General features: G+C 45.0%; 6 protein-coding genes and 1 long non-coding RNA gene across 16 annotated transcripts; 4 read left to right on the top strand and 3 right to left on the bottom strand.

Annotated features, from left to right (window-relative positions):
* Positions 1-812: 812 nt before the first annotated feature.
* Positions 813-3,543, bottom strand: alg11 (ALG11 alpha-1,2-mannosyltransferase). 2 transcript variants are annotated; one of them, XM_085908226.1, is made up of 5 exons: positions 3,460-3,543; positions 2,839-3,060; positions 2,393-2,764; positions 1,753-2,318; positions 813-1,684 (listed from the first exon to the last, which is right to left on the bottom strand). In XM_085908226.1, exons 1-5 carry the CDS (start codon positions 3,492-3,494, stop codon positions 1,401-1,403), a joined length of 1,479 nt encoding a protein of 492 aa, XP_085764352.1. In that variant the 5' UTR covers positions 3,495-3,543; the 3' UTR covers positions 813-1,400. The 2 variants fall into 2 exon arrangements, with proteins under 2 accessions (XP_085764352.1, XP_085764360.1); XM_085908234.1 differs by having other exon boundaries at positions 2,839-3,047; positions 3,460-3,499.
* Positions 3,544-3,872: 329 nt separating this feature from the next.
* Positions 3,873-6,956, top strand: LOC147062961 (carboxypeptidase B2-like). Its single transcript, XM_085927167.1, has 11 exons — positions 3,873-3,997; positions 4,112-4,187; positions 4,267-4,391; positions 4,663-4,771; positions 4,855-4,956; positions 5,024-5,125; positions 5,189-5,299; positions 5,384-5,474; positions 5,840-6,042; positions 6,155-6,239; positions 6,315-6,956. Exons 1-11 carry the CDS (start codon positions 3,927-3,929, stop codon positions 6,503-6,505), a joined length of 1,266 nt encoding a protein of 421 aa, XP_085783293.1. The 5' UTR covers positions 3,873-3,926; the 3' UTR covers positions 6,506-6,956.
* A 280-nt stretch (positions 6,957-7,236) lies between these two features.
* On the top strand, positions 7,237-15,650 carry zc3h13 (zinc finger CCCH-type containing 13). 5 transcript variants are annotated; one of them, XM_085914209.1, is made up of 20 exons: positions 7,237-7,382; positions 8,167-8,337; positions 8,431-8,534; positions 8,638-8,752; positions 8,828-8,933; positions 9,045-9,211; positions 9,385-9,527; positions 9,708-9,908; positions 9,988-10,140; positions 10,208-10,548; positions 10,749-11,198; positions 11,263-11,472; positions 11,643-12,090; positions 12,248-12,444; positions 12,556-13,761; positions 13,829-14,419; positions 14,586-14,735; positions 14,803-15,003; positions 15,079-15,242; positions 15,319-15,650. In XM_085914209.1, the coding sequence occupies exons 2-20, from the start codon at positions 8,176-8,178 to the stop codon at positions 15,523-15,525; spliced, it is 5,316 nt and encodes a 1,771-aa protein (XP_085770335.1). In that variant the 5' UTR covers positions 7,237-7,382; positions 8,167-8,175; the 3' UTR covers positions 15,526-15,650. The 5 variants fall into 5 exon arrangements, with proteins under 5 accessions (XP_085770335.1, XP_085770359.1, XP_085770352.1 ...); XM_085914233.1 differs by having other exon boundaries at positions 8,825-8,933; positions 12,248-12,360; positions 14,586-14,729; XM_085914226.1 differs by having other exon boundaries at positions 8,825-8,933; positions 12,248-12,360.
* Positions 15,651-17,672: 2,022 nt separating this feature from the next.
* rpl31 (ribosomal protein L31) lies at positions 17,673-18,824 on the top strand. Its single transcript, XM_085915675.1, has 5 exons — positions 17,673-17,764; positions 18,060-18,163; positions 18,261-18,386; positions 18,557-18,669; positions 18,743-18,824. Exons 2-5 carry the CDS (start codon positions 18,060-18,062, stop codon positions 18,772-18,774), a joined length of 375 nt encoding a protein of 124 aa, XP_085771801.1. The 5' UTR covers positions 17,673-17,764; the 3' UTR covers positions 18,775-18,824.
* Positions 18,825-19,248: 424 nt separating this feature from the next.
* Positions 19,249-22,848, bottom strand: LOC147062958 (carbohydrate sulfotransferase 10-like). 5 transcript variants are annotated; one of them, XM_085915628.1, is made up of 8 exons: positions 22,783-22,848; positions 22,547-22,604; positions 22,412-22,463; positions 21,648-21,752; positions 21,529-21,566; positions 20,799-21,006; positions 20,581-20,677; positions 19,251-20,177 (listed from the first exon to the last, which is right to left on the bottom strand). In XM_085915628.1, exons 4-8 carry the CDS (start codon positions 21,739-21,741, stop codon positions 19,634-19,636), a joined length of 981 nt encoding a protein of 326 aa, XP_085771754.1. In that variant the 5' UTR covers positions 21,742-21,752; positions 22,412-22,463; positions 22,547-22,604; positions 22,783-22,848; the 3' UTR covers positions 19,251-19,633. The 5 variants fall into 5 exon arrangements, with proteins under 5 accessions (XP_085771770.1, XP_085771763.1, XP_085771779.1 ...); XM_085915644.1 differs by lacking the exons at positions 21,529-21,566; positions 21,648-21,752; positions 22,412-22,463; positions 22,547-22,604; positions 22,783-22,848 and adding exons at positions 21,131-21,213; positions 21,296-21,497 and having other exon boundaries at positions 19,249-20,177; XM_085915661.1 differs by lacking the exons at positions 22,412-22,463; positions 22,547-22,604; positions 22,783-22,848 and having other exon boundaries at positions 19,250-20,177; positions 20,799-20,999; positions 21,648-21,751.
* Positions 22,478-26,653, top strand: LOC147062956 (uncharacterized). The gene is made up of 3 exons (XR_015066619.1): positions 22,478-22,770; positions 24,547-24,757; positions 24,985-26,653. It is a non-coding gene; the product is annotated as an uncharacterized LOC147062956 (long non-coding RNA).
* LOC147062957 (carbohydrate sulfotransferase 10-like) lies at positions 23,415-25,642 on the bottom strand. Its single transcript, XM_085915615.1, has 5 exons — positions 24,992-25,642; positions 24,812-24,918; positions 24,499-24,736; positions 24,329-24,434; positions 23,415-24,192 (listed from the first exon to the last, which is right to left on the bottom strand). Exons 1-5 carry the CDS (start codon positions 25,083-25,085, stop codon positions 23,640-23,642), a joined length of 1,098 nt encoding a protein of 365 aa, XP_085771741.1. The 5' UTR covers positions 25,086-25,642; the 3' UTR covers positions 23,415-23,639.
* Positions 26,654-27,078: the final 425 nt, after the last annotated feature.

Genomic DNA, 27,078 nt, shown 5'->3' with positions numbered 1-27,078 from the left:
TTCATTCATCCAGGTGAAGGAAGCTTCACAGGATCCTTAGTGTACAGTATATCAATTGATGTGACGAGGACAAGAGACTTTGGGTATTTTGCAGCCGTGTTGTTTGTGTTGCCTAACTGCTTGCAGCAGTGCCTTCATTTTCATCAAGATGCTTGCTTACCCAACATATTTTCATCACTAGTAAAGATGAAATATTGGATTCTAAAGACGATTACATTCATGTGGTTGGTCCACAACAACCTTGGTGACTGACTCCATACATGCTACACCTTTATTCTAACCAACATGGTTGTGGTGTATTTTATTTTATTTTTTAATCTCAGTCCCTATCAGGACATTTGCTACAGTTGTGTAAGTTATTGATGTACTGATGTGAGGCCTAAATGGTTGATGAAATGTGTCTTTGCTTATAAATGGAAATTCACAATATAAATATTCAAACCAGTATTATGGCTTGGAAGTGTTTTTCCACCACAAAGGTCAATGCCCTCTTGCGGTTTCCCATGGTTCAGTCTGTCCAACTTGATTAGATTGTCTGGCCTGGCACGTGTGGGGTCCAAGCACATTTCTGAGGGGCGGGGGGGTCAATGCCCACATACTCCCCCACCTGACTTGATCCAGTTGAATTCAATTTCCCAAAGCCGAATTATTTCTCTCAGCTTTTGCATTTCTATGTCTTTGAGTCTGATCAAGTTGGGCCCTGACAGCACCACTTGAACTCTCGCAACTCTTCAACCTTTGTTCCAGTATTATTGATTGTGCCAATTCAACGAAGCATGCAGAACATTTTGTTTCCATAGGTGAACCTCACGTCATTTGGACAAAGTTTATTCAACATCCTGATTCTTTTTTTTTTTTTTTACTACCAAAGTCACAAATCCTCAACACCATCAGTTAGACTATTCTTAAAACCCGAATGTTTGTGTTGAAGTCATATCCATTGAAACTAATCAATGCTAATCACTTGATCTGCAAAAGACTGCATAAATCATTTGTCCTTGGCAAAAAAATCATCCCCCTTTGTTTTTTTTCCGCATTTATGTTGCAAACAGGCCCTGAAGTTTCCAATTGACCGGTCGATTTCAGGTCCCGAATGAAGTGCAATAGTTTGCAAATGAATCGCATGGTCACATGATACAAGACACACTTTGAACAGTTTCTCCCCCTTCTTTTCTACATGATATTCATGTACAATGTCTTTTTTTGGAATGTAAATAGTTCATTTATGTGTGACCTTATCCATGAATTAGTGATGGTACATTCCAACTCACGAAATGAGTTCCATCCCCACTGTCGGAACAAAAAAACAGTCGTGAATAGAGAAACGACAAGTGTTGGAATGTTACTGTAAATGTCTCCCAAGTGCAAAATGTAAGATGGCATATCTAGTGTACACCTTTTCATCGTTCCAGAGTCCCCATAAGAGGTTCTAAAACACCCAGGAGAGCCACTTCAAACTCCCGATCCGAGAAGCGAGCGACTGACTGTCTGGCGTTGCGTCGTATCTGCAGGCGGTTGGCGGGCGCCAGATTTAAGATCTCCTCCACGGCCTTAGCGTAGCTGTCTTCGTCGTCGGCGAGGAAGCCCGTCTGGCCTCCCTCGAAAGGCACCACGATGTCCAGCTTGGGACCGCCCGACTTGTGGGCCAGAATCACTTTGCCTGCTGCCATGCACTCCACAACACCTGGAAGTGAGGAGGGAAGGGATGACCACACATGGAACGACCAAGCAGGTGAGCGATGCTCAATTTACCGATTCCAAAGTGTTCGTTCCACATGGTGTGCAGTCCGATAGTGGCGCTGCCCAACTCTTGTTTTAATTCCGCAAAGGGGATGTTCAGTTTAAACTCCACCCTGTCGGCCACGCCGAGCTCTTGGCACAGCCCCCGCAGCATCAGGACCCGATCCTCGTCCTCCTGATTCCGGCATCCTCCGATCAGGATCAGCTTCAGAGTCTCCCCGTCTGCGCCGGCCTCCCTCCGCCCATCCAGTACCTTCTTGAAAGCTTTGATCTGCAAACGGTGGTCCTTCTCGGGGCGGAACTGCCCGATGGAGACGATGGAGTGGCGTTTTTTCTCTTCATCCTCTTCGAGCGGGACGTCCAGGAATGCGCTGACGTCGCAGGGTGGGTAGACCACGCTGGTACGGTTGGAAGCGTGCCACAGTGACAAGATGTGCTCAAGGGTCCAGGAGGAGTTGACCATGACTAGATCAGCGCAGGAGCCGGCCATGCCGTAGAGCACGGCAAACAGGCAGTAGTAAAGCACCTTGAACATGCTCAGGAACATACTGTGAGAAATGTAATCGGGGTTGTTGAACCTAAGAGGAGAATGGCTCAGAATTAGGGTCACGGCGTCATCTGTATTACGCTCACAAAAAAAAAAAAAGCCTACCTGGGGTTCCTTTCTCTTACCACCGACAGCATGTCAGTGCTGATGGTGGGGTAGTGCACGTAAGCGCATACGCTGCATCCTCCCAGGTAGCGGAAAAGCGGCAGGGTGAAAGCGTATCCCATTGAGTCGATGTACACGTCGGGGACAAATTCTGTAAGCGCCTCCCATCCCAAAAAGATGGAGCCCATGCTTTGCCCCAGCAAGGTGAAGTGAGGAAACAGACTGGGCTCCACCAGAAGTCTCAACCTCAGGAACACAAAGTGAACGGGCCGCGGGAGCACGATGTTGAATCGGCGCCGCGCTCTATCCACGATCTCGTTGGCCGAAACGTCCAGGTCGCCGGTGTAGACCACAACGTCGATGTCAGGGTAACTGTAGAGGTAGGTGGACGCCATGAGAATTTGACTCGCTAGCTAAAGAAATTCAGCGTCATCCGTCGAGCGCACCTTCGTTGCAGGGCTCTGATTGCACACCAGAGCACCCTCTCCCCCCCACCGCCGGCGTTGCAATAGGGGTGGAAGAATGCCACCGCCTGACGTCCGGTCCTGGCGTGTCGTGCGCTCCTTTTGCCTTTCAGCCACAGACGCACTGCCAGCATCAGCAGGACCAGCACGGCAAGCAGGAGCAAACACACAAAAAGCAAGTGGAACAGCACCTGCCACAGGAAACTTACACACAGCAGTCCAACATAAACACATTGTAATGGGGACACACAAAAAAAATAAGCAATCTCAGTGTGATGCAGAAGACAAAACCACTGATTAGTTTGGTTGTTTCGTGTCATTTGTGAGTATATGTGCAGGCAAATCAAAAACCAAGTATTGGAATAATCTTTTGGAAAAAATGCGCAAAATCTATGTGAATACATTGAAAACTATCATTCTTACGACTATCGTGTTACGTTGTCGTCATATGTACACAACTCCAATTACCGACAAACTCTCTGTACACTGATTAGCTTGCCTTTAACATATAAAATAAATAAATAAAAATCATCTAAATTGAGAACACTTTCCAAAGTCTATTAGGATTTTTACACGGAAAGACGTGTTTTAGAGCGTACATACCTTAGACATAGTACGAGATCGTCGTGTGCCGACATGTTGCCAACTGCAACTGCAGGCGTCACCTTTCAACCCTGCCCGCTTTTTAAGTATGGCTTCTTTTTGATAGCGCCCTCCATAGGTGAGGGTGTATAACTACATCGCAACATAATGGAGGCCAGGAGTCACCGTTTCAAAAAATAGGTCATCTTTCATTGAACACGTTTATTTATTCAATTAGTGACTGTATTTGTTTTTTACTTCTATCCTTGCATACCTAATGTCTAAATAATTGACTTTTACATTTGATGAAATACCAGTTTTTTTAACAGCTCTGCATTCTGTTTACAGACTGATCTATGCCCCCCTGGCAGTCTGAAAAAAAAAAAAAAAAAAAGCCAAAGTTTAACTTCTAAATAAACACTTAAATCAATAACACCTCTCTAACCTCACAGTCTGAGCGAGCGGCTGTCATTTTCTGCCTTTCCATCATGAAGTCACTTGTCATTTGGATTGTTTTAATGGGCCAACTTCCCAAGATGGGATACTGCACTGAAACACAGTAAGTTAAATAAAATAAGTAAAATAATGTCAATCCAATGTTATATTATTATTATTATTATTATATATTATCCAATATAATCCTATATTTATTTGCATGACTCTTTTTTGGTAGTGACCAAATTCTGTCAATCACACCAACAACACCAGAACAAGTGGGCATTGTGAAGAATATCTCCATTCAACATGAGGTAGAATAAAATGGCGGGGATTTTGTTTTGTTTTTCTTTCCGCTCTTGCATTGTGTCCGTCCGTGCGACATGTCCACAGACTTCATTGTGGCAGCCGGTCCATCCTCAGTACATCAAAGAAGAAACTCAAGTTCACCTCTTTGTACCTGCAAACACCTCAGCCACGGTCATGGACTTGCTGCAGCGATATGATATAACACATGAGTATGTTACACACACACACACAATTTTTTAAGGATCATTTTTAATGTAGTTCCATCCATTTGAATTCATATATATTTTATGATATATTTATATTTTATATACATATATATACATATACAGACACAAACACACACACACACACACACATATATATACTTATATATAATTTATTTTATTATTTTTTTATAACAAGTGGTCCAATTACCAAATTGTATATGTATGTTGGGGTATTTCAGTGGAGCGTAACGTTTTGTCACCCTGTGTGTTTTAGAGTGTTACTGGACAACACCAATGACCTGATTGAAATGCAGACGAGGAACTATTCAGCGGACCCAAGAAGCACCACAAGTTTCTATGAACATTATCATACCCTGGAGGATGTATATGGCTTCCATCATACGCTGGATTCCCTCATTATGCAGAGATGACCTGCTACTTTTTTTTGTTATGGTCTCCTCTTCAGATCTATAATTGGATCAACAGGACTGCTCAGGACAACCCAAACACCATCCAAACCATTCTTCTGGGTTCCTCATTTGAGAAGCGACCGCTCTATGCTCTGAAGGTCTGCACGTTCATCCAACTCCGATAACAAACACTGCCTTAGGAATGATATTTGACTTGGCTCACAGGTGTCGCTTAACAGAGAGAATAAGAAAGCCTTATGGATTGACTGCGGAATCCACGCCAGAGAATGGATCTCTCCTGCGTTCTGTTTGTGGTTTGTACAATATGTGAGTAGATCTGCTTTGTAGGTTTTGTAGGTTTGTACACAAATGACATTCTCCTCTCGGCAGTCCTTAGGGTTTTACAAGCAAAACCGAGACATAACTGACATCTTAGACAACATGGATGTTTACGTGCTACCCGTGATGAATCCCGATGGATACCAATACACCTGGACCACGGTAAAAAACGCATTTGGCAGAAGTGCGCATTCATTTATAGAGGTTGTGTGATGTAACTTTGTATATATTTGTTATGTGTCTCAGGACCGAATGTGGAGGAAGAGCCGGTCAGTCACCACAAGCAGCTACTGTGCGGGTGTTGATCTAAACAGGAACTTTGACGCAAACTGGTGCAGTAAGTCAGACGCATACCTACATTGTAGACACGTGGACAAAATTGTGTGAAAAGAGAAAAACACATCATCTGTGGAATAATAATAATGATAGTAATGATACTACGACTACTACTACCAACAATAATAATAATAGCCTAGACTGGACAAAAAATGGATGTTAGGCTCAGCTAATATTTTGTTGTACAACCACTCACTTCAAGGCAGCATTTTTGTTATTCTCACAGAGACTGGAGGCAAGATCCTTCATTTTTCTTCATTTTTATGTATGTTTTGTATTTATTGAATGGAAGGGTAGTAAAAATGTGTGTACATATTTTGAAATGCTTTGAATTGGCTGCTATTTGAAGTCTGTGTTGACCACCAGCGGAGGGAGCCTCCAAAGATCCCTGCAGTGAGATCTACTGTGGCGCCTTCCCTGAATCAGAACCCGAATCGGAGGCCGTAGCCAACTTCCTTCGCAGTAAGAAGGACACCATCCAGCTTTACCTCAGCATCCATGCCTACTCTCAGATGTTGCTCTTCCCATACTCCTACACCTTGGATGAGGCACAGAACCACAATGAGCTGGTAAGAACTTCCTCCCAGCTCTAGAAAGTGGTGCTGTTTTATCAAAAGATGCTTTTACAGTGTTTATAATCCCCCCTACCTCTATTGTGGATGTCAAACTTTCTTATTTAAGCTTCAGATGGTCCAAGAAGCTTCACAAAATATCAGACGATATTACAGAAACACCTACAAATATGGTGCAGGAGCACAAACCATATGTGAGTGAATTATTTTACCTTCAAGTTTATTTGATCCATTCACAGTTCTGATGCGTAGCTCGAACTGATCCACAGACCTGGCTCCGGGTGGCTCTGATGATTGGGCATATGATCTTGGCATAAAGTACTCATTCACATTTGAGCTCCAGGACCGTGGACGTTATGGTTTTCTCTTACCGACGTCTCACATTTCCAAGGCGTGCAATGAAGCCCTCCTTGCCCTGAAGACCATTGCTTTGAGGGTCATAGAAAAAACACAAGCTTGAAGAAATCCTTCTTCAACGGTTTGAGTAGCAGTACCAAAAGAATTTGGTTAAAACCTGGAAATGACTGTTGCTGGACTCAACTGTTTTTCCCTAAGGGGCCTTTCAAGGATTGAAAAGTGTTCATAGTGGAAGTGCTTTATTGCCAGAATAAATACAGCTATTTGACTGAATGTTTTTTTTTTTTTTGCACAAGAACAAAACAATATGATTGGTATTTAAACAGTGCTCTCCATTAGTCTGTTCACATTCTGACATAATGGGACAAGACCATGACAAACAATTGATTAGCAGTAACTTTAACTTTGTTTTAATCTGAAACCTTAGCAAATTTAGCAACTTTGATTTACACAGAATCATATTCAAAGTGCTAAGTGGGACACTGAATGTCATCAAGGCCGACCATAAGTTCCAACACAAAGAAATAAAACGATCATTTTTACTGGAAACACAATTTGCTTTGTTATGTTTTGTTTTAAATAAACAACAGTCAATAAAATGAAACAAGAAATATATTTTTAAAAAAGTGTTGATTGACAGAAATATCCGAAACAAGGTAGAAGATGTTATTGAAATAAAGTTGAATAATTTAGTGAGAAATTGTCATTATCCTCAGGTCATTATAATATATTACATTTTCATGTTATGTTCAAAGTTTGCAGTGTATAATAGCGCCGTTAGATGGCGCTATTACAACTTATGGGTCTCACGTTGCCTTTCGCTCCTACCCAAAGAAGACCGCAGGCTATGACGCTCGTCCACCGTCAAAATGCGGGCTCCCCGTGAAGTGTTAGTATTTGCTTTTAAAGAATAAATGTAATTTATTCCGTTAGTAAATCTTTATAGTAACATTAGATGCGACACCGATTCAGAATCCTGGGTAAGTCGTCTTGTTTGTTCATCGTGCTGCACAAAATCTTGAAAGCACAAAGGCCTTCGCGCTCAATGAAAACACAAGTTAGCTTAGCCTCTTTGGTTTGTTTGCCTCAAACGTTGAGCATATGTTTTGCTACTGGCTCAATTCACTTTTTTTTCCGTCATAGATGTCACTTCATGTTGTCAGGATTATAATCGGCCTCAGCCTTTTCGCCCCGCAATTTAGGTCACTAACTACGTAGCCTTGTAAGGAGGCATGTTGCTTTGACAAGGCTTGCACACTGGCGTGCCTTTCATAGTGTTTTTTTGTTTTTGTTTGTTTTTTTGTTTTGGCCAGCAAAGCACTCGCTCATTATTCACGAGTTTAAATTGTGTAGCCCATAGTAAAGTCACACGCAGTCAAAAGTCAAGTTTGACTCAGCTCTTCTCACTTAATTTTATTTATATATGCACAGTATTATTATTATTTTTCTAGGGGCGATAATTTCAATTTATCAGTACTCGTGACGGCGGACAATACCAGTATTGGCCAACTTCTTGTGGCCAGTTCACAACTAGGAACTAGAAATGAGAAGAATTGCCATTAATTTCATGTAATTTTAAGGTAATTCTTATACTGCGTTGGGATATATAGGTCTTATTCGTAATCATCGTTTTGTGGGGAAATTTAGTGCTGTTGCAGTGGCTGAGTGTATTCGAAGGAAGTAAAATGGCTGTATTGAGTTCACGCTGACTGGGTTACATTGTTGCATTTTTCCAATCGTGTCAAAAGATTGTTTTTTGGCCAGTCCTGCAGAATGTCCAAGATCAGGCGGAAGGTTACAGTGGAGAATTCAAAAACAATATCTGATAGCAGCAGTACCACCGCATCCAGCAGCACCAGCAACCCCGCCGCCCCCTCGCGGCGGCCCAGCGTGTTTGAAAGACTCGGCCCGAGCACCGGGGGTAATGCTGCTGATGTATGTACGACACAAGATTGAACATAATCTCCGTCATCATCCTGTGCTCTCCACTGCGATGAGTTAATTTTGCATGATCATTGTGTCTTTCAGAGTCACTGTAGAAATTGGCTGAAGACGGGAAACTGCAGTTACGGAAACACTTGTCGCTACACACATGGAACTCAACCAAGAGGCAAAGGATTTAATTTCAGCCGGTATGATTGCTGCTGTAGTATGATGTTGGAAAACAATCTAATTTTTTCTTTTTCCTCTGCTTAATGTTGTGATTGCAATTTAATATGTAAATCTCTGGAGCAGGTCAGCAGAAAGACCCACCGGCGACTTGCGGGAGAGGATGAAGAATAAGAGACAGGACAATGACCCAGACAGTGTAAAGCGTGATTTGGATGAGCCAGTGTCTCCCACGGGAAGAGTGAGTGCTATATTAAAACTTTTTGGGAACAGGTTGATATGAAGTTGTGTACGTCTGTGTGCCAAATCACAGCAGAGAGACTCCTCCAGGAGTCGACATAGAGAGAAAGATATCAAAATTACCAAGGAGCGTACTCCTGCCAGCGAAGACGAGCCCGTAGAGTGGGAAACAAACCGTGAAGGTTTGGCAGCTTTTTTTTTTTTCCTCCTCATTTTTGAGGCCTTTTTTGTATGACATTTATTTTGTTGAAGGCTTTCAGTTTGTTTTCAGTCTATTCCTGTTGGATTTGCAGACTCTGATATTGGTGAGTACGACTACGAGTTGTCACTCGAGATGAAACGGCAGAAGATTCAGCGTGAGCTGATGAAGCTGGAGCAGGAGAATTTAGAGAAGAGAGAGGAAATTGTTCTCAAGAAAGACGAGACACCCACCAAACCAAGATCCACGACCGTACAAAAAGTAAGAAGAAGCAAGGGTAGCCCCCTCCTCACCTTATCTGTCTGCGGACAGATTGCAGTTTGACTGACACAGCATCTTGATATCTATATTTTTTGCAATTTTATTCAGTGCAAGAGTAACACAAATTCACAGCAAATTCCTTGAGTGCTTTCACGTGACTTTTGGATTCTCAGGCCTCCGCTGAGCCGTTACGATCCCGAGACTCCCCTCCACCCAGGAAGTCCAGTGGCTCCCCAAAACAAAAAAGTGGACTTAAAGGGTCAGGAAAGAAAGAGAAGAAGGCATCTGGAGCTTCACCGGTCGCAGAAACTGCCAAGTAGGGTTCTTTAGAATTGTTTCCACCAAGTAGTACTGTGAAAGTCAATGAAGCTTAGGTTTACGCAGCACAGATTTTGCGGAATGCAGTGAAAGTGCCGACAGGATGGGGGGAAAGAAAAATACTTATGAAGAGGCCATCATGATAATTTTGCTCTCGTTATTCTTGCCTTTGCACCAGAACGTCGAAAGGATCCCACAGTAAAAAGAAAGGCCCTCGTACACCCAGTCCACCACCTCCAGTGCCCCTGGAAATCCCCGTGGCTGTGAAGAAGCACAAAGGCAAGCATAAAAACAAAGACAAGTGTGAAGAGAAGCAAAAAGAAGGGAAAGACCGGGGACGTGATGCAGAAAAACACAAGGAGAAGAAAGAGAAACGCAGGTAAATACTGCATTTGTCACTCTACCCTAACATTTATTTTTTTCCCCGCCCCCATTCATAGTGTCGATTGATTCTATAGGGACCGATCGGACAGTTCTCACAAGGCAAAGCGCTCGGTGACCTCAGAGGACCGTTCTGGTAGTGTGTCACCTTCGCCCTCAGTGAGGAAAAAGTCCACGTCTCCCAAAGTTTCTTCACATAAGGCCGCTCTACTACCATCTCCTCCACGCAGGTCAGCGCATTGCCATGGGATGGCTCAGGACCTCGTCCGCACACTTAACCTCGCTCGCTGTCTGTAGGTCTCCAACTCCTCCACGGCACCAGCGCACGCCCTCACCGCCTCACAGGCGAGGCTCTCCTTCCTCCCGCTCGGACTCCTCTCCCCAGCGACATTCGCCTTCACCTCGCCGCCGCCGCTCATCCTCTCCCACCTACCAGCGCAGCTCCACCGTGGCAGCCTCTTCTCTGCAGAGGTCCCAGCGCTCGCGTTCTCCCGCCACCTCTCAAGACGCGTCTTCCCCTCACCGCCGATCGGCCAAATCGAGCCCCGCTCCGCACCACTCGCGTGGGCGCGAGAGAAGCCGTGGCGATAGAGAGAGGAGCCCTCACACTCTGGAGCGCAGACCAGAGCGCAGAGATGGTACACATATTTTGGGTTCCTCCCCCATTGTAATTCAGCTGTTACCCAGAAGTAGAGATGACAATCGTGGGGCTATTTTGTGCATGTTTCACTGCAGTCGCTACCCCAAAATCACTTTTTTTTTTTTGTATCCCATTTGGGGCTCAACACAAGTTAAAGCTGTATTTACTGTAGATGACGTTTGACTTTCTTTCCAACAGAAAGCCGCAAGAAGGGGGACAAGGACAATAACCGTGACGACTGGGATTTTGACTCGGAGCAGGTCTTGTCGAGGGACAGCCGCGACGACAGAGAGGCCAGGGATGCCCGAGAGCGGCGGGACGGTCGAGATAGAGGACGGGAAATGACGAGAGAGCCTCGTGACCGCAGAGATGTGAAGGAAACCAGAGAAAGCAGGACAGAAGCCCGCTCCAGTCGAGAGTCATTGGAACGACGAGATCGTGAGCGTGAGAAAGAGAGGGAACGGGAGAGAGAGCGGGAAAAAGAGAAAGAAAGGGACAGGATGGACACCCTCAGAAAGGAGGAAACGGCCCCGGAGGACAGGAGTTATGGAAGAGCTCACGGGCGTGAAGAAGGAGCAAGGGAAGGGCGGACAGAGACCAGGACAGATCGAAACAGCCGCGGGAGGGGACGTGATTTCTCTGACAAAGGTAAGCCGTGACTGTCTCGGTGGATAAAACAAGAGCTTCCGTGTCAAACGTGTTCCTCCGTCAGGCTCAAACAGGAACTCGAGAGGGTGCCAGCTGGACAGCAGTCACGATAACTGGGAGTCGCGAAGCAGCGCCGCCCGCGAACGGAGCACAGAACGCAATGCCGCGGAAAGAATTTCCGATCGAGACAGAAGAGGAGAGCAGGTCCGAGACTCTTCCCACGACAGGAGAGGCGGCCACGGTGAAAGAGACCGCAGGGATAATCGCGAGAGAGGTGGGAGTTTGAAAATCACCTTGGCCGTGCGCTTGTAATGACGAGCGATCCGACTTCTTGGTGTTGGTCAAGATCTGCCTGAATGGAAAAAAAAGATTGAAGATTGAGATTGAAAAAAAAAAAAAAAATACATTTGACGGATTTAACAATTTTGACTTTTGCTTCCCCAGCTTCTCCAAACAGACATCAGAGAAGATCGGAGGAGTCGGAGAGAGACGAACGAAGGGATGAGCGCAGAACGGAGCGAGGAGAAGAAAGACGCGAGGACCGTACCAGAGACCGGGAGCGAGAGAGGGAGCGGGAGAGGGAACGGGAGAAAGACAGAGAGCGGGAACGGGAGAGAGAAAAAGAGCGAGAAAAGGAGAGGGAAGCCGAGAGGGAGCGCACCCGGGAGCGAGAGCGGGAACGAGAGAGAGAGCGAGAACGGGAGCGGGAAAGAGAGCGGGAAAGGGAGAGGAAGGAGCGCGAACGGGAACGAGAGCAGCGGGAGCAGCGCGAGCGAGAGAGGCAGCGGGAATGGGAGGAACGAGAGCGCGGAAGGGAGGAAAGGCGGGAGAGGAGGGAGGATGCCCGAGATGACCGTACCGTTCGAGAGACCAGAGACGACCGCAAAACAAGGCACGTACTGCATCAGCATCTCATGTGACAAGATTATAGGTCGCTGCGGCCTTTTTTATATTTCAATTTATTCAGGTGTGCTCAAAAGTCCGGAAATGATGGTAGTTGGTTCGTTTTTTTGTTGAATCTATTGATTTTTTTTCCTCTTCCCTTCCAGCCGCAAGCGACCCAGGTTGGAGACCAGCCCCAGCCCCCGACCTTCGCCCAAGCGAGGGACGCGTGACCACAGTCCGGCGGATAGCGACGGCTACAACAGCACAGATGAGAAAAGTGAGCGTCCGATTGGCCGAGGACTGGCCAAGCTCCACCCACAGCCCCTCCTCCCCAGCCCTGTGTGTCCACCTCCAAGTGACAGTAGGAAATTCTTTTCGAGAGGACACATCATTTATGGGAATGAGGATTTCATATTCTTCAAATATAATCCCTGCTTTAATAAGTCTGACTCCTCTGTCACATATCGTGCAGGTGCAGATAAGCATCGTGTGCTCAGCCAGGTGGTGCGTCCCTTGGAGCCTCTGTTGCGTTCACCTTCGAGGCCCGCCATATCTGATGACAAGCCCACCCACTGGAAGGATGAGGAGCGTAGAGGAGCCGCAGATAAGAGGGAAGCACGCAGTCGCCACGAAGACCAGGAGCCCCGAAGCGAACGCAGCAGGGGAGCTGACCGGAGAGCCGATCAGCTGTCAGATACTCACCCTGACTCTCGCGCTCGAGGCCTGCGAGAAACCACGCCGCCTCCCGTTTCTGTCGTTACTGGCGCCGACAACGAGGACAAAGACGTCGCTGTGTCACAGCCTCAAGAAGAAGGCAAAAAGAAAACCAAATCACTGAGGAAGGGCATCAAGAAAGGCCGTAAAGACGACGATGGCGCCGCCGCCGCCACATCTGCTGCTGGCAAAGGTCTAACCGGAGAGCGTTTCGTCCCCGAGCCCCCGCCTCCTGCTTTGACGGATGCTCCTCCGTCTCTGCTTTCGCCACGGAAAGGGGCAAAGAGGAAAGTGCTTGAGCGCAAGAGGAAACGCGCAGGAGATTCTGAGGCATCTGAGGAGGATTCTTCAGCGCCTCAGCCCCACAACAAGAGGAAGCGAGGTCCTCGGACGCCGCCTCCCTCCATGAGGCCGGCTCATCGTGGCTCCGGAGGCAATGCCGAACCTGCCCAAATGTCTAAAATGGACAACTTCAGCGACTGGTCCGATGAGGAGGTCTCGGATAGAGGAGGGCAAATGGATTCCGCTGAGCGCGCGCCACCCGGGCCTCTTCGAAGAGGCGGTGGCCCCAGGTTGGGTCGCGACCGCTGCAACCCGCCTCCGATCGCCCCTCTGCTTTTGCAGGATCCTCCCATGCTGCTGCAGACTTTGACTCCACAGCCCCTGATGTCGCAGCCCCTTCTGCGCAAGCCTCCCCCAGAGCAGACGCGCAGCAGCAGCATGGGAAGCAATCAAAGTCGCACTTCATCCAGGCGCCCGCGCTCGCCCTCCAACGAGTCGGCCCACAGAGATGACCTGCCGGGCGCGCGTGCCCGCAGGGGCCGGCTTCAGGCCACCGGCACGCACGAACGGGAAAGGGAGAGAGAAAGAGAGAGGCTCGCAATGAGTGACCCGCCAGGAACCGAGAGGAAATCACGAATAGACCAGTTGAGGAGAGGCGAGCCGAGTCGCAGTACCTCTTCGGGTGAGTTCTTTCCATCAAGTCTGAAAACGGAGACAGAATGTTCAACCGGATTGTGCTTACTTTGCAGACCGCCAGGATTCCCGCAGCCACAGCTCCAGGCGTAGCTCTCCCGATTCGGAGAGGCAGGGCAGGTCGCAATCTCGTGCCGGCTCCTACGACAGTCGCGAACGGGAGCGTGACAGGGAGCAATTTGATCGGGAGCGGAAGGACATCCGGCAACAGCAGCCGCCGGGCCTGCTTCTCCAGCAACCTCTTCAACAACAGAGAGACTGGGATCCCGAATCCAGGGACTGGCCCGGGAGGGGACGGGAGCCTCCGCCTATCCGTCCCGCTCGTGAACCCCTTCTGAGGGAGAGGGACGCCCGGGACAGAGAACGCTTATTGCCCGATGGACTCATTCAGCAGCACGAGCGAGAGCGGGAGAAAGAACGGGACAGAGACGCCAAGGGTGAAAGAGAGCGATTGATGATGCTGGACTTGCCCCCCCACTGTGACTCCAGACCTGCGGTGCGAGGTGATCCCTTGCGGCAAGACAGAGGCGACTACGAGCCCCTCCTGCCGAGAGAAGCTTTCAGCCCGCCGGAAGCGGACAAACCCGGCAACAGCCACCACGCTGTGGTTGAGCAGTCTGAGACGGAGAGGATGGACAGCATTGATGGTAAAAAAAAAAAACAGATCTCCAGTAAAAGACCACTCCGATATATTGTGTGCCATAGTCTACAATTCAAGAAGTTAGTCATATGTAAAAGCTTCAAACTGTTGACGATTCAAAGAAACCCCAAAAAAAGAAAAAAGTCATCGAGTTGTGTTTGCTGTGTTTTCAGGAGAGGATGAGGCCAAAGAAGATGACAGCCAGTCAGTGGCATCTGTCGGAGAGGAGTATGAACCAATCAGTGATGATGAGCTCGACGAAATCCTGGCTGACAGTCAGAAAAAAGAGGACCAGCAGGATGAGGAGAAAATTACAGGTACCGGTCAGTACACACTGTGTGCCTTTTATATGTGCAGACGTTGGAGCGCTTATCCTCTTTGCTCGCTCAGGTCCTCTGGATGTCATTGACGTGGACTGGTCCAGTCTGATGCCCAAACAGAAGCCAGAGCCCCGAGCGGCCGGTGCAGCTCTCCTGCGTTTCACCCCAGGGGCTGTTCTCCTCAGGGCGGGCGTCTCCAAGCGTCTCGCTGGGACTGCTCTCCTGGAGAAGGTCCGAGAAGTGTGCAAGGCAGAGCTGGATGATCCCAAAGGTGAGACTTTGCATCTGAGCTGTTTTGCGAGGCTGTCGGTGCAAGGTCATGTTTTGAGATCCGTCCCTTTTCCAGATGCGGACAAGCTGTTTGATCATGACCTGGGGGCCTTGAACATGGCAGCCCTGAACAGACGAGTGGAGAGGTCGAGCTTACTCAGCAACCTGGGACCCTGCTGCAAGGCTCTTTGTGCCCGCAGGGACCTGAGCATCCGCAGACAGCTTTTGAAAAATGACAAGGTAAATTTACCGCCGTCATTTCAAGGGCCGATCATCATATGCACATAAATTCCGTGATATTCCTTCGCTCCTTTAGGGCCTCACCAAACAGTATCCCATGAATCCCGTGGTGGACAGCGACCTGCTGCAAATGAGCATGCGGCTTTTTAGGAGAACTGTGACTGGTCAGACTTCCGTCCAAGAAAGAACCAACGGCGGTTCCGATCCAACTCCCGAAGACGCCCCGGCGGCAGGCGATCTCGGCAAGCTCCCCGTGGGACAGCCGGAGGTTTGTGTGTCATGAGATGCACGAGGTGGCTTTTTAAGTCAGGAAGCATACGAACACAATGACTTCTCCTTATCTATCCCATTTCATTGCAGACATACATTTTGGTAGGAAATAAAGCTATGTTGGGAATCACTTCCAAATATTTTTGCATCGCCTGCATGTTCTGTGCCATTGCCAAGAAATATTATTTGGGGGGGGGGGGGGGGGAGGGCTGCGCTGTTCTGATTTTCGTCTTTGTCACAATTTCAAACACTTTTCCTTATTTACAAATTGTGCAGGTAAATGGTTTGCTGAAGAGAAAAAAAAAAAAAAAAAAAAAAAAAAAGCATCTTCCAAACTAACACTGGTCATTCTAATTGCAACAATAGACCTTGGTGTTTACACCGGAAGTCACCAACCTTGCTGGACCTGATGGATGGATGGATAGATAGATAGATAGATAGATAGATAGATAGATAGATAGATAGATAGATAGATAGATAGATAGATAGATAGATAGATGGATGGATGGATGGATGGATGGATGGATGGATGGATGGATGGATGGATGGATGGATGGATGGATGGATGGATGGATGGATGGATGGATGGATGGATGGATGGATGGATGGATGGATGGATGGATAGATAGATAGATAGATAGAATCCTCTTGGGTACTGACTAATGTGAAGAGCTACCACTCTTACAACTCTGAAAAAACATTTTCTTCTTTACTTATGTGTATGTGTAAATCACCTCACTTGGTCCCGATGGTTTGGTTATGCCCTCCAACTCTAACCTTTAAACTATACAGTGTAGCCATTGTGTTCACCACGCAGGTTACGTTCCAATTTGGAATTTCACTTGGAACTTCCAAATATTGCAGCAATAAGTGAAATCCGCAAAGTTGATTTTTATTTTTGCCCCTCCAATCATTCAATGTTGTTGTTTTTTTGTTTGGTTTTAGTTGACTTTGTTGGCTTATGATCAATGCTTTTATGATTAAATTGTTATTTTCAGTTTTTTTTTAATTATAAAACATTTTTTTTTTTATTTACTGTATTTATTTATTTTTTATATATTTTTGCATTTTATTTCAAATGGTTTAAGGTTGCATTTGGATTACACACAAAAAAACAATAAGCTAAATCTGATCATTCCACACAAAAAATACACCATACCAAATGATTGGCCCCTTAATATTTGGTAGCATTCTCGTCCCCTCTCTCTGCCGGAATTTGACCCAGTATTCTTTTGCCAGATGCCCCAGACCTCCGATTTTTAGCGTGCTTCTTTTCAACTGCTGTTTTGAGATCTCTTCAAAGTTGTTCTATGTGATTTCGACCTGTACTCATTCCTGCCCACTTCAAACTTCTCCAATTGCTTTCTTAAGCCATTTTCAGTGCGTTTTGAAGTCTGCTTTGAGCCATTGCCCTGCTGTAAGACCCATGACCTCTGATAAAAACGCCACCCCAAATTATTTCCTTCGTCTCAACAATTCCTGCCGCCATTCACACAATCACGACATCCAGTACGCAAACCTAAGTGAACCTCCCTCCATCATGTTTCATCACACGGACGGTGGTCTTGTCTTTGAGGCCTCGTTTAATTTTTGGGTAAACAGTACCGTGATGTGCAAGTGCTGCAACGGTTCTTTTAAAGGGTTCTGGAAATCAAGCTCAGTATCTGAAGCACGGGGGCGGCAGTTCTTTTGGCCATGACTGTTGGAAATATCAGTCTTGGATTCCACGTGGAAGTGGAACATCTCTGCAGTTCAAAAAGCATCAAACTGTCTTCACTTTCCTTGGAGAACCTGAAGAGGGGGTTGCTGACCACCCGGTAAGCTGTTGCCCTCTGGCAGTAGCTAAAGAGTACATGTAAATCACTATTATAGAAGCTGTATCGTTCAATTTTAAGATTTTCCACAATTGATTATAATTATGTCTTTCCAAAACAACACACACACACAATACAATAAAAATGTTCTAAGTGTCCGAACATTGACATGAACATTTTGGTCCGACCTTGATCATTTTTCAAATTTGGATGCAGCTCTACCAAGTTGCGTTTTCTTGATTAAAGTAAATCAAATGTTCACGAAAAGAAGGGACATAAGTTGTTTACGTTGTCACAAGCAGTCTATTTTTTTAAGCGGTTATTATCTCCTCTGCTTGTTTCCATACGAACATCTTATAAAGACGGACCCATTTCCTTTACCCACAATGCACCCCTCCTATTCAGTCCTTCCGACTTCCGCCTCAGCAATCTATCGCTGTGAGTGTGATTTTCTGCAAAATACGTTTCACTAATCTGCTACCATCCTGCCTTTTAAAAACAAGAACGTACATACGTAGATCGTAGCTGTGTATATAAGTAGCGTATTACTTTGCGGAGATGAATTTGGTTGCGTTGAATTGATGTTAAAAGTACTTTTTAAAGCGACGATTTGTAGCTGATGGTTGACCGAGCGCTTTGACGCTATGTGGTAGTGTTATGTTGCTTACACTACTGACACGTGAAGCAAAAGTCATGGCGATTTCATTTGTACTCTTCGTGTATTTATGAATAGATGGCCCCAACCAAGAAAGGTGAAAAAAAGAAAGGACGTTCTGCCATCAACGAGGTGGTTACCAGAGAGTACACCATCAATGTCCACAAGCGGATCCATGGCGTGTGAGTGCAACGTCAATTTAGGAACTACAGACATGCATGTTTTAAGAACTATGTTGATGGAGTCATTGTCTTTTCTTTTTTTTTTTGCTTTATCCAGGGGTTTCAAGAAGAGGGCTCCCCGTGCCATCAAAGAAATCCGCAAGTTTGCAATGAAGGAGATGGGAACGCCTGATGTCCGGATTGACACTCGCCTTAACAAGGCAGTGTGGAGCAAGGGGGTCAGGTGAGAAATCTTTATCCAGGTATGTAGTGTAATTAAGTCCAATTACATCTACGTCACCCCCAAATCACCAAAACATCTTGAACGGCTTCGCAGTTGACAAATATTCTCGGTATATATCCATTTTGAAAAGAAAGTTGCTCACGTGACGTGTGTTTTTTTTGTTTGCGCAGGAACGTCCCATACAGGATACGCGTTCGACTGTCCAGGAAACGTAACGAGGATGAGGATTCCCCCAACAAACTGTACACCCTGGTTACATACGTTCCAGTCACGACATGCAAAGGTGAGCATTCCCCCCATAGTTGGAGCTGACACTTAGTTTCATGGCTGTGCTTTGTCTGTCATCTCTCCCACAGGTTTGCAGACAGTCAATGTTGATGAAAACTAAAGAGAGGAATCAATCTCAATAAAAGGTGTTCTCGTTTGGGCTACACGGCATTCATTTTCCAGTCTTTAATATGGTCACTGTTTTTGAAACTTCAAATGCATAGGAATGTTCATACAATACACGCAAAATGACTTGAGTCAGGAAATGACTTTTTGTCGTCTCGACAACTCGCATAATATATTGTGCAAGACTGAGCGATGTGCGTCAAAGTCTGCTTTATTGTCAATTTCTTCACGTCAAGACACACGAAGAGATCGACATTTCGTTTCCTATATATTACATACATTTATATATTATATAAAATATATTGGTCCACGGACAAACAAAACAAGTAAACACAAAAGTAAAAACAAGTGAACTTGATCACAGTCGCGTACTTTTTACTTTTTCATTATAAATTTTTTGTTAAATCCAGCTTTCAACAATTGAATTATAAAAAAAAAATGTGTTTTTGGTCGTCCAATTCAGGAAGAAAAATAGATAAATATTTTGTTAAATCCAGCTTTCAACAATTGAATTATAAAAAAAAAAAAAACGTGTTTTTTGTCGTCCAATTCAGGAAGAAAAATAGGCCAACTCACATATGTACAAGACAGAGATGTGCGCCACCTCGTGGTGAATAGTTATAACTTTAAATTATACAACGGACCCCTTTGCTTGATTGGGGCAAATCTGCGTATATTGAAGTCCATTTTATTTTCCTTGAAAAAAGGCGGTTTCCGACTCAAACAGAAATGAAAACAAAGAAAATTTCTCCCAAAATGATTTTAATATGAATCAAGGCAGTTGGTGCTTGCCTGGCACTTCAAATCTTTTTCTACAAACTATTATTCAGAAGTAACCTTTGGCACAGAGTATTTCAGTCGAATAGAAACTCAGGTGTTCGATATCCAAATAAGTGAAAGTCCCCCTGGTAGCGTGCATATAAGCGTCTGATGTCCATCTTGCTGATACCCGAGAAATAGCGCTCCACCAGGCTCTTGTTGTAGCGTGCGATAGTAGTAGGAAAGATGTCGGACTTGAGCTGCTCAATTCCCGCCTTCCTCAAAATGACCGCCGCGTCTTGCTTCAATGTTTCGAGGTGCCCTATGAAGTCATAGCGAATCTCGCACGGGGCGCATAGTTCCACGTAAGGCGCCCAGTGGGCCACATGCTGGCCAAACCTCCAGTCCATGGACTTCCGGCCAACCGCGTCCACCAGGTAATGAACAAACTCATCAAATAATAAATCATTCTCACCGAGATAAGGAAAGCCTTTGCGATATTGGCGGATGATGGCGGGTCCGATGGTGTACTTGTACCAAGGCTCGGAAGGTTTGGTAAACAGGAACTTGTCCTCAAATGTGGAAATCAGCCGCTCGAATGGATCCCTCACCACGAAAAACTTGAAGTAATTTTTTAATCTGTTGAACACAGCAAATATTAATTTTCAAAAGTTCTCCACGCGTAGCCTACGATCACATCTTGACGGGCAAGTTTTAGCATTTGCCTCTCAAGATTTTCTCGATATCCAAAATCAACGCTGACAATTGCAAGGAGAAGAAAAAAAAGAACAATTTGGGTAACTGTTATCTTATCTGCCAGAATTGTTGTGGTTGCTTATGTTGGCTTTTTCACCTTTCTATGCAAACACTCAACTCTTGTGAGGCAAAAGTTAGCGTCAGCATCCTAATTGACTCGAGTCAATTCAATTGATTGACAATACTTTTGATATTTTTCCCAGACATTTTGTAATCTGCCATTTGTACGTAATCTGGGTCAAAGTGTCTTGGTTATTATCTGGAACCAATACGTTGACTCACTCACCTGTGTGTGATTTCCTCTGACGTCAGTGAAGAGAGGCGGGGCAGACTTTTCTTCTGGTCAACGTCCTCTGGGACCTCCTCGATACTGGAATAGGTTCCTGCCGACAACAGCGCATTGCTGAAATATTACGCTTGTGGCACTTTTTACCGTGAAAGATGCGTAGAAATGCTATTTATGCTCAATATAACCTCCCAACCACAATGATGTCACGCACTTACCGCTTAGAACAAAGAGAAATTTCTTCCATTCATCGTTGCCCCCGTCAGGTGTCTGACAGAACAATATGTTGTGTCGTTCCAACACAAAGATGTTGTCTAAGGCCAAGTTGGAGACGTGGGTGTCGTTCCAAAGTTTTCTGCTCTCGCACATATCGGAGAGCCACTGAGTCCTCTGTTCAACAACCATCTTCCAATCTGCTCCTGGGGACTCAAACGTAACAAAGAATGGCAATTGCCTTTCATTTCACTATTCGTGTACCGTCATTGTCACTCGAGTGGACCTCAAAAGGCCAACTTGACAAAATATACTTTATTCATTGTGATCTGTTTACCTGTACATCCATCCATTATCTAAACTGCTTCTCCTCACTAGGGTAATAATGTCACACATAAATCGCAACCCCGGCCAGCCAAACTATGAAAAAAAAAACTGCGACTTATAGTCCAGAAAATACGGTACTCTTTTTTTTGTTTTTGTTTCGGAGTTGTATGCTCACTTTCTGAATCCAACGCTCAAACCATCCATTATTAGAACTGCTTTTCCTAATGAGCGTCGCCAGTGGATCCTATACCACCCTTAACCGGTTGCCAGCCAATCGCAAGACACATATCGACGAACAACAAATCGCGCTCACACTCGGGCAATTTCCGGGTGGTCGATCGGCCTACCAAGCATTGAACCAACAACCTCTGCATTGTGAGGCGGACGTGTCAAATGAGTCAAATCTACCTGGTCAAATGAATGGTCTTGGACGATGATCTCAATTTCTAAGGAAAAACACAAAGAAAGGAGGGCAGACAGTTGGCAATTGTGGATTGGAATTTCTTTTCAATGGAAAGGTCACTCACCTTTTTCGTCTCTGGGGTTAATGAGCTTATCAATCACTGCGAGGAGGATCAGCACCCAGACACAAGCCATGAGGATTCGCCAGCGGAACTGCATTCTTGAGTTTTCTGGAATAGTGCATAACACAAAATTGTTGTCATGAAGCGTCTGGATTTTTTTCTGAAATGACAGTAAACACTTGTTTGTTAAAAAAAAAAAAAAAAAAGTAGATCATAGACTTGTACTAAGTTCATTTTGTTTCCCTTGTCAATCACTTTTTGGGTTATTTTATCACAAACAATTTTAAAACAAAATTGTTTGTGATAAAAGAACCAAAAAAAAGTGATAGATCATAAACTCTTTTTGTGTGGGTTGCAAAAAGGTAGTTAAAAAAATGACTTGTTTGTAGTCTGCTTGTTTTCAGAACAGTCCTGAAGCACACCAAGATCCAACATAAAACATAAAATAATATTGGGTAAGTGTTCTTAGTCACTTATGCTTCTTTGCAATTTGTTGCAACTTTTGATTCATAAAATGTCCATATTTTTATAATATATAAATATATATATAATATATATTTATATATATAATATAAAACATTACTACAGTAAAAACATGTCAATTTTATTTTATTTTTTACTAACTTTTTTACTTAACTTGAGAAAGTTAAAAAAAAAAAAAAAAAGCATTGACTTAGTGTCACGATCCGGTTTTGAGTTGGTTTACTTGAGGCCTTAGGGATCATTTCTTTCTCGTCAAAGTTGAAAACGCAGAAGACATATTTTACCTGTAAAAATGCTTTACTGTCGACTTGTCCGAGTAAACTGAGCATCACAGGCCTATATGACACAATAAATGGAATTAATCAAAGGAAAAAGCATAACAGGCTGGATAAGCCAGCAGTTACATCATATTGTGTTACCCAATCGGCTCCCTCCAACTCTTGTCTTGTCCAGGTGCTCCTTGTCTCGATAGTTTGTCTGGAACACAGTCATTTGTGTGGAACGTGTTGTGTTGAGATTGTCCAGCCCCGTCACACACACGCACACGTATCAAAGTTTCAGTCTTTGTTTTTTTTTGTTTTAAATCTGTGTGCTCCTGTGAAATGAACGTCATCCACCATGATGGACAAGGATGAAACAAAAGGTAGCATCTTACCTTCAGTTGTCTTGAGTTCTTTCTTCCTCCTAGAAGACTGAGTGAGACGGGCAAAAGCAACGCCGCGTGTCGTTAATGAGAAAGATCAGGGAAAACTTGTTCAACAGGATGACTCGAGTGACATGACAGACGGCGCTCCTGAAAATATCACCATTAGTAGCTAAAGACCAGACATTTTCTTGCTAATATGTATCATTGACACATTTTTTGGTCTCCATTTTAAAAAGTAGCTCATGTTAAAGCCCAATTATGATCTACTAACATTGATTTTCCATACATTTTCCATACAGCTCTGCTTTTGAATCTTGAACCGATCACCGGATGTTTCTGACTTTTTTTTTTTTGGCAAAGTTCACCCACGCGGACAAGCACGATACGCGTTGGTTGTGTTTTTATCGTTCTAGCACAGAGGAAACGCCAATAGAGCGGCTGGCTCACCTCGACCGTCTGTATTCAGAATCCGTTTGAATCCTTCATTTCTACACTCGGTATTCCGCCTCGAATCTTGGCCAGGTTCTTGTAACTAGCAGCTAAAAATAAAATGAAGGAAGCTTTTGCTCTCCAGAAGAGTGACACCATCCTAGAGTAGGACATGCATGGATGCATCAGGATTTCAATCATAGATCTGGCTCTTTTGCTTCTTCACTTTATTCCCATTCAATCAAAATCCTTCAAATGTACAAAAAAATGTTTATAAAAGTTAATGTCGATAGATATGCTCAGACCTTCCGATCCGTACAGTGTAGATAGAGAAACTAGCTTCTCGCTGCTACAAAACATCCGTAAGTGCATTTGTTAGCGACAAACGTTGTTATAGCTACGTCGACCGTGTGAGACGCGGGTCGGAAGAATTCACGTCAGTTGAGTAAAAAGTCCGGTTTGGAATATCCAAATAAGTGAAAGTCCCCCTGGTAGCGCGCGTACAGGCGCTTGATGTCTCGTTTGCTTATTCCTGAGAAGTAACCGGCAATTTTGGTCTTGTTATAACGCGTGATGCCGGGAGGGATGGCCGGGTAGGACACCAAGTGCTCGATGCCGGCTCGACTCAGGATGTAGGCGGCGTCCCGCTCCAGCGTCTCGTGATGGCCTATGACGTCGTAGCGGATGTGGCACGGTGCGCACAACTCGGCGTAGGTCATCCAGTGAATGATGTGCTCGCCAAACTGATGATCCAGGCGGCGCCGGCCCTCCACGTCGCCCAGGTAACGTACGAAATCCTCAAAGCGCAAGCCGGACACCGCCAGGTCACTGTCACGGTGGCTTTTGCGGTACTTGCGAATGATGACGGGAGCGATGTCGTGCCGATACCACGGCTCGAAGCGGGGGTTCTTGATGAATTTGTCGTTGAAGGCGGAGATGAGGCGCTCGAATGGATCTCTCACGATGAAAAACTTAAAATAAGTCTCGAACCTGTCGAGGAGAACACAAGGGGAATATTCTCGAGGATGCAAAAGATAATAGGAGGCGGATTCAAAAGTCAAACCCACGAGAAAATTGTCAATCTTACTTCGACGGGTCATCATGAAAGGTCATCATTGTGACTGACCTGTGTGTAATATCCCGCGGCGTCAGCGACGAGAGGCGAGGCAGCCCGTTCTTCTCGTGGTCATGGACGAGGTTCTCCGGGATCTCTTCCACACCCGAAAAAGCTCCTAAAAGTCAGATGACGAGTTAACAAAACGACAGCGCACGTCAATCAAAGCACGCCCGACGTACCGTTGAGAGTGATTAGGACTTTCTTCCACTGTGTGTTGCCCACTTTAGGTGTCTGGCAGAATAAGATCTTGTGCTTGTCGCAGACAAAGATGCGGTCCAGGACGAACTTGCTGATGGGGATGTGAGTCAAATTCTCCAGGCTTCTGTTTTTACATCCGACAGAGAGCAGCCGTAGCCGCTTCTCGACAACCGAGTCCCACTCGTACGTCTCGGAAGCGGCCGAGGACTGAGCCATCATCTGAAAAAACACACACAGAAAGTAAGTCATGGTAAATATGACGACAGTGACGGCTTGCCTTGTTTTGCCGATGACCTGATCTGGATTCTGTAAAACCGGTTCTCTCGCAGTGGGCAGGGAAACCTTTCCTGTTGTTTGTCCCGACACAGTCAAGTTTTGATGAGCAACTCGCTCCTCATAATCTGTAAGATAATCAAATGTTTTTACACACACACACATGACACACACATTTTTTTTTGACCTCGAAGAACTCACCTTCGACACCTTTGTGGCCAATCAACTTGGTCGCAAACATAAGGATGAGCAGCACCCAGCCGCAAGCCCCGAGGAACATCCAGTGGTGCCGCATCGCTGCATCAGCCCCCCGCGGGGTCAAAGAAGCTCTCTGGGCGGCGATGGATTGGCTGCTGTCACCTTTTTTGACAGCTATTTCAGGGCTATAGCTGTTGTGCGCAAATAAGCATTGTGCACGAACTGACGAGGCCCGTCTCCATTCACGATCAAACTAGCGTTCTTGTCAGTGCACAGAGAATGACAACACTAGCCTAGCTGTTAGCTTCCCCCCCCCCTCCCCTAAAAAATAAATAAATAAATTAGCCGTGGAGCCAGTAGCAATACAAAAGCTCCAGGTCTGTGCCCTGAAAGTTTGCCACACGCGGTATTTGGAACGGCATCTTTTCTTTGAGGAAGGCGTGGTGGTGTCAAACGGGTTTAATGATAATAGCCGACCCAACCAGCTGATAAAACTGTACGTACTAGCCGGAATAATTGCTTCTCAATCATATCGTGTTACATAGAGGGCGGTGCAATTGTTGGTCGTAAAAATAAAATTAAAAAAAAAAAACGCTTAGTTTTATCTTGTCTGCTGTGTTTACGTTCCGATATTCTTCCCCGTTGGCCGGATGTTTGATATTCGCTTGTTAGGGACCAGCCACAAATGTCATATTCTATATGTGGGACAAATTGCGTTAAATCATGATTTTGTTCGCACTTTTTTGAAGTACTTCTACATTTTCACATCGATTCTCAGTGCACTCACTTCAATATATTTAAAAAACACAGCTGTCCTGGCTGCAACTTTTAGTTCGTATATTTGAACTGAGTGAGAAACGATGTCAATTGAAGATGTCCTACTTTATGAGGGGTTATTGAACGCAACTCGAGTCGACCTTGAGTACAGCAGCGGGTTTTTTTTCCAATGTGTTTGCTGTCATGTTTTGTGTTTTCTGTTGTTTGTTTTGCAGCGTTTGGCTATGTGCAGCGTTTTATACAGCTAGCTTTTTTTTTGTTGCGTTTTTTTGTATGTAGTTTTTTTTTTTTTCGTTTGCATTATTCCTGAATTTGCAGCGTTCGGTCGTTTGCTGCGCGTATTTGCCCTTGTTGGCCACTTGTTTGGATATGTTCATTTTAATGCAAACTGCTACAAAGCGTTGCCGTGAATCGCGCAAAAACTTAGCAAATTCTGCTTCGGGCAGTTGGCGAGGGACATTCCAAATTTTACGTATTTATTATCATCCAAATGTGTTGTTTAAACCGTTAAGTTTTTTTTGGTGGGTGATAGGCATTTCAGACAAATAACCATGTATTATTTACTGTTACACCAATTCAGTTAAGAATGTCACAATGTTTTATCATATAAAGTTGTGTTTTATTGTATATGTATGATTTAGTTTAGCCATTTCAGTTCTTTTTTTTTTTCCAATGGAGGAGCTTGATTCCCGCCTCTCCAGTTCCAAAATCCAATCTATGTGGTCGTTCCAGTTTTTATTGATTGCGTTGACCTGTTTGAAGAAACCGGGAACCTCTCAGTCTTTATCATCGCCATCACGTCACGCAAATATGTTAATCCATTTCATTAATAAATAGGAACAATGTAACTAGAAATAAATGTTGAAATTTTGGTTGAAATTTTGTGAATTTAAGGAAATCTGTAAATATTTGAGATGAAAAAAAAATGGAAGCGCCCCTAGCGTGTATTTTTATGGAGCACGTACGTTGAAGTTGGTCAGATAGATAGAACGCCCAAAAACGACGGAGGAATACCATAGAATGATAAAGTTATCGTTAGTGTCCATTGTGTCTCATGCAGGCCTTAGAGAACGACTGCATACAATGAGCATCACTTCTGAGGTGGCTCGCTTGCTTGCCACACCCTTGTCGACCAATATTGACAATGAAGTCTTTGTGCCTGTGACAACAAGCGTGCGGATGGACTGCGTGTAGTAACTGGCAGCTGCAGTGTTGTAACAGTATTAGTAACAGCGTAATCATCTACTTATTTATGCTATATGTACAGAGGCCCAGTTGTCCACTGAGAATTCGGGAATGGGTCTGTTTGGCCG

This window comes from Syngnathus leptorhynchus, chromosome 1 (genome assembly GCF_054491065.1).
Source record: "Syngnathus leptorhynchus isolate UIUO chromosome 1, UIUO_Slep, whole genome shotgun sequence".
NCBI classification, from domain to species: Eukaryota; Metazoa; Chordata; class Actinopteri; order Syngnathiformes; family Syngnathidae; genus Syngnathus; species Syngnathus leptorhynchus.
The sequence above is the reverse complement of the archived record's forward strand: the minus strand, read 5'-3'. Positions and strand labels throughout refer to the sequence as shown.